The 5,325-nt window shown below is 36.8% G+C and overlaps 1 protein-coding gene across 1 annotated transcript; it reads left to right on the plus strand.

The window, feature by feature from the left end:
- The first annotated feature begins 264 nt into the window (after window positions 1–264).
- On the plus strand, window positions 265–5,066 carry LOC147819011 (interleukin-17C-like). The gene is made up of 3 exons (XM_087174547.1): window positions 265–413; window positions 558–805; window positions 2,527–5,066. The coding sequence occupies exons 1-3, from the start codon at window positions 372–374 to the stop codon at window positions 2,753–2,755; spliced, it is 519 nt and encodes a 172-aa protein (XP_087030673.1). The 5' UTR covers window positions 265–371; the 3' UTR covers window positions 2,756–5,066.
- The last annotated feature ends 259 nt before the right edge of the window (window positions 5,067–5,325 follow it).

Raw genomic sequence — 5,325 nt, forward strand, 5'->3', positions numbered from 1 at the left:
AAATACTATTAAAATAAACTAAAATTCAAGCAATTTCAACTGTGCATCGGTTTCTAAGTGACTTCATTGGCCTATGCGCAATCAAAGTTTTTTTTTTGTTTGTTTGTTTTTTTTACCTATATGAACTACATAGGTAACTGATCATTAATTGATGAAGATGAATTTTAGAGAAAGTTCTCATCTTTAAAAACACCCCGCCCAGCTCAGGGAGGGAGGGCAGGATCACGTTGTCTCTCTTACTCAGAGGAGACATGTGAGGTGGTGATAGAGCAAAAGGAAATACTCAAGTTTAAGGTTTTTCCCACACCCAGCAGCGGGGCGACCAAGTCTTCAAATACAGGGACCGAGGCCACAATGGATGGTCACAACCAATGCTGTCCGGGTTCAAGATGGAATTGGTCAGCCTCCAAATGGTAATTCTGAATGTGAACCAAAGGGAGCGCACTTCAGCTCACACAGGACAGTTTCATTTCAAGCTGGTTGTGATTTAAACTCTCTAAAACCTGCTCTTTCTTAAAATGATTTATTTTATTTATTTATTTTTTAAATACTTATAGATCTCTCTCGGCTCCTTGCTGATCTTCACCGACCTGACTTCATCTTTTCCCGCTGCCCAGGCTGACAGCTCCAAATGCATCAGCGTGGACAAGCTGGAGGTTCACTTCGACAGATTCCTGGAGAGACACTGGCGGGAGCAGAGTGTCTCTACACACCTGCCGCAGGAGGACGATCTTACCTGTGCGCAGGTGGCCAATCAAATGCGCGGAGGATTGAACAGCCGCTCCGTATCCCCGTGGAAGTCCAGGTGAGTGCAGCATGCAGCTACGGGGCCCGGGGGGGGACATACACCTTCAGTGATGTATCAGCTGAGGGGAAAGAAGGCTTCACAGAATTTTTTACTTAGGTGATGTAAAAAAAACTCAGCAAAATGTATTTTAACAGTGAAAGTGTCATGCCAGAAAAATGGTGATTGGTATATGACAATATTAGATTTAGAACTCTAACAATGAATAAATTAGTCAACTGATAGAACATTAATCAGTATTTTGATAATCAATTAATTATTCTAGTCATTTTGAAGCAAAAAGAAAGAAAGAAAGAAAAGGCTTGCTGTTATATCAAGTGGATTGTTTTTAGGTTTGGACCAGACAAAACAATACATTTGAAGATATCTTGATTATTTTCCCTACTATTTTACAGATAAAGCTGTTGATTATACAGGAAAACAATTGTCAGTTTAATTCATAATGAAAATAATCATTAGTTGGAGCCCTAATTGGATCGTTGCCTTCGCATCAATGTGAGATGAAAGAAGAAAAAACAAGTTGACAAAAACAATTGGATCCCAACCAGACACTGATTTTTTGTAACTTGTCAAATGTCAACATATTGGGAAACCACCAATTTAATCTTTAACTATGTGTTGTATCTTGTAAATTTGTTTTCAAAAATGAAATCATGCGACATTTTCAAAAATGAAATCATGCGACATTTTCAAAAATGAAATCATGCGACATTTTCAAAAATGAAATCATGCGACATTTTCAAAAATGAAATCATGCGACATTTTCAAAAATGAAATCATGCGACATTTTCAAAAATGAAATCATGCGACATTTTCAAAGGGGGAAATGAGTCGCATCGAGGTGTGACCAGTTGTCCCAACTACAGACGAGAGTCTTTGTGAGCCAAAAAAGGTTTGGAACCCCTGGTTTAAAATATGTTGCCACTTACCAATAAAATGCCATATACATATAAAAAAAACTGCCCCCAGATGACCAAAAGCCCCAAGTTCAGTTTGTCAATTGGTTGTTTAGCATTTGAGAGTTTGCACCAATTAAGTACAATATCCATTAAGTCAGGAGCTGCATTATTACCTCATTTTTGACGAAATATCATAAACACTTCTATCTAATACAACAACCCCGCAGCGAACATTCATGAGGCTTATAATGTGTGTCGGCAGAATGGCTGTGAAGTAAAATCCAGTAGTTAGATTTCCCCTGTGTTTTTTAGTGGCAGACAGAAAGTGTCTACTTATAGTCAAGAGTAAAAGTTACTTTGAAGAGCAACTCTCACGTGATTGATCACATGTCTGATCAGAGCAGGAATAGACAACCACAGATATAAGCTGTGTCCCAATTCAGGGGCTGCATCCTTCAGAGGTTGCATTTGAAGACCGATGGCGTCACAACAGTGCGACGCTCGAAGGCTCCTTTAAATGCAACCGTCTTTTCCTAAAAAATAAAAAATAAATAAATGAACCAATAGAAAATAAATAAATGAATCACAGTAGTTTAAAACAATAATTAGGTACTTAGCTATGAGAAATATTTACAATATTCACAACACAGAACAGTAACAAAAAAAACATCATTATAAAAATAAAATAAAATAAAAAACTCAAAGAAGAGAAATCTTGGTGCAGCAAAATTGAAGGTAACATATTGATTGTGATTCATTCAGAGTTGCTGTATCAATTGCTCTGTGAGTTACTGATCCATTCTGTCTGATTGTGTCCTTCAGACTAGACCATGACGTCAACAGGATTCCTCAACATATTGTCTTCGCAGAGTGCCTCTGTCAGGGCTGCATCATCAACCAGCATGAAAATCTGAACTACAACTCTGTGCCTTTGTTCGCTAAGAAAATGGTCATGAACAAGACGAAATGTAAACATTGCCCGGGCAAATACAAGGTCAAGGTGCATTATATCCAAGTCCCTGTGGCCTGCGTGTGTGTTGTCCCCAAGTGATTATTCCAATCACACACTCACATCGGTGCTGATTTTTATTGTTTTCTTTAATAACAAAGTTAACCAGAGCAAAATAATCCATCTGGTATCTTGGGGTCACATTAATCTATTTCTCCATTTATTTATTTCCCTATTTATCAGTTAGGTGATAGGTTACTGTAGAGCTCGTCATCACAGTTATCTGAAAGTAGGAACTTATGTCAGAGACGTTTTATTATTTATAGTTTTGATACCAAAACTTTTAGGTTTTGCTGCAGAAGTAAAAAACCTAATTCAAAATCACACTAGAATTTCTTTCAAGATAGGGACGGCAGATCTTTAGCCACACAAGCAACACAGCCGTGGGGATGGCAACATCTGAATTCTAACTTTTACAATATTTAGTTTTCTTAACCAAATACCTGCAGAAATTATGCCAAAACTAACACACTAAGCTAACACACTTAACCAGACAAGCACCGTATACTAAATGTTCATCATAAGTATGAAGTTAGACATTATATTAATATTAAACATCTGCATGTCATTGTCATTAGAAGCATTTTTATGCCAACCATGGATGGATTACTGAACAGGCTTCCGGGGACAAGGTTTCAAGGGTTTTTTATTTCCATCAGTCAGTTTTCTAGTTCTCTCATTTAGGCACCAGCTAAAAAATAAATAGGGGACAAGTATACAGCATAAACTAATGCTTCATACGACAGCATTTTTAGCCTAAGCTAGTTTGCAATATCCGTCCCTAGATGAATGTAATAAAAGTGGAAGACCTACTGGTTTAACTCTGAAGCATGATCTGTAAAGATTAAACCAGAGACATGAGCCTTTGCTTTCACTCAACAGCAACAAAATGCTCTGCATTGACCACCTAATGATTTTTTTTTTTTGTACTGATGAATGTGAAACATGAAAAGAGCCAAGTCTCATTGTACAGTCACTTTATGCCACAGTGGCGAGGAGCTAGAAGCGAACAGCACTGATATCAATACCATTCCCATGTCTGTACGCTAAATATGAAGCTACCGCTAGCAAATGGTTAGTGTTGCATGAAGAATGGAAACAGAGAAACAGCTAGCCTAGTTCTGTCAAATACTAACACTCATACAACAATGTCAAAATTCTTCATTCCAGGTGAAAGTCCTGTTTTCAGAATCCTACTTCAGTTAAAGTACAAAAGTGTTACCAGCAAAAGGTACATTAAATTGTTAATTGATGCATCTGTGAGATTATAGCTGCTCAAGGTGGAGGTGGTTCTAACTACATTATATACAGTTAGCGAGTTTAGTCCAGTGGTTCTCAACATAGGGGTCGGGCCCCTTCACGTCAACTAGTTAGCTGTCAGATAAATTTAATGGAGTAACAAGTTCAATATTTGGCTCTGAAATGTAGAGTATGTACAGCATGTATACAAAATGTTTGTTAAGCTAAGCTAACCATCTCCTAGCCTATAGATATGATTTAACAGACAGACAAGTGAGTAGTATCAATCTTCTTATCTAACTCTAATGAACGCATTACCCAAAATGGGGAACTGTTCCTTTAAAATAGGACAGTATTTGGCACATGTATATTATATGCGAGGTACACATTGGTTACATTAATCTTTAAACTATATTTTGATGATTTAACTTTAAAAACACTGTAAGGCATCAAAGTAGTATTGGAGCTTATGTGCTGTTTTTAGTTTTAGTTTTTAAGTAAGCCTCGTTAAGCTAAATGTGAGGATTCCTACAATGTTTTTTGTACACTTGGTAAAATTGGTTTTCATATTTTTTATTATATTTTTTATTATAGTAATTATGATTAAATCTAATGTAGATTTGATCACTGTGAACGGGCCAGTGAATTAAGTTGTGTTTGTTTTAAAACTCCTTTGGCACACTGAATATTGCCTGCTGGTGGATAAAGACTTAATGTTAGACTGGATGTTAAAATATGGCATTAATCTACGAGTTTTGATTTATTATGAGATTGTCTTGCACTGTAGGACATTTTATGGTGCACTGTTAAAGCTAGACGTTTTTGTTTTTGTTTGTTTCAGCACTGAAATCGAGACATAAATTCAGATAGATAATGCCACTAACATGAACTAATTAACTGTTGAGTGGCTCTAAGATTTGTAATGATGAGCTTTCACTGGCCCAGAGAGGTAGTTCCTCATCACAGCTTAGGGTGTTGTTTTGTCTTGTTGTGACAATGGTCAAAGCCTCACTGACTCCTGTGTTGCTGCTCGGCTTGTCAGAAACATTTGTTCAACTCTGTCCATGTTCTTTTCCATTTGCAACTAAGCACTTTTAAAACAATTTGCCAAAAATAAAAAATAATGAATCAAAAAAGTTTCTTTGCGTCATTCATCTTTTGTACTGCATCTGTCACAACCAAGCAATTTCTTACATTTTTCATTTAATCCTGTTTCATGTAAAAAATACAATCTCAAAAAAACACTGGTTTAAATTTTAGTTATGCGTAGTTAATTGATAAGACCTACAGTTGGAATCATTTGGGGGACGTAAACAGGAAGTATCGTGTTTCCATGGAGACAGTAAGTTAGCTGTGGGCTACAATTCCCGTCT

Source organism: Seriola lalandi, unplaced genomic scaffold, assembly GCF_002814215.2.
Source record: "Seriola lalandi dorsalis isolate HSWRI2012SDOR001 ecotype SW California unplaced genomic scaffold, Sedor1 jcf7180002054361, whole genome shotgun sequence".
In the NCBI taxonomy this organism is placed as follows: domain Eukaryota; kingdom Metazoa; phylum Chordata; class Actinopteri; order Carangiformes; family Carangidae; genus Seriola; species Seriola lalandi.

Bases quoted from the DNA above. Each gene is read 5' to 3' on its own strand.
- LOC147819011 (XM_087174547.1), top strand. From the start codon at position 372: ATGCTGTCCGGGTTCAAGATGGAATTGGTCAGCCTCCAAATG. The intron at 414-557 runs GTAATTCTGAAT...AAATACTTATAG, and splicing joins AATTGGTCAGCCTCCAAATG to ATCTCTCTCGGCTCCTTGCT. The intron at 806-2,526 runs GTGAGTGCAGCA...TGTGTCCTTCAG, and splicing joins GTATCCCCGTGGAAGTCCAG to ACTAGACCATGACGTCAACA.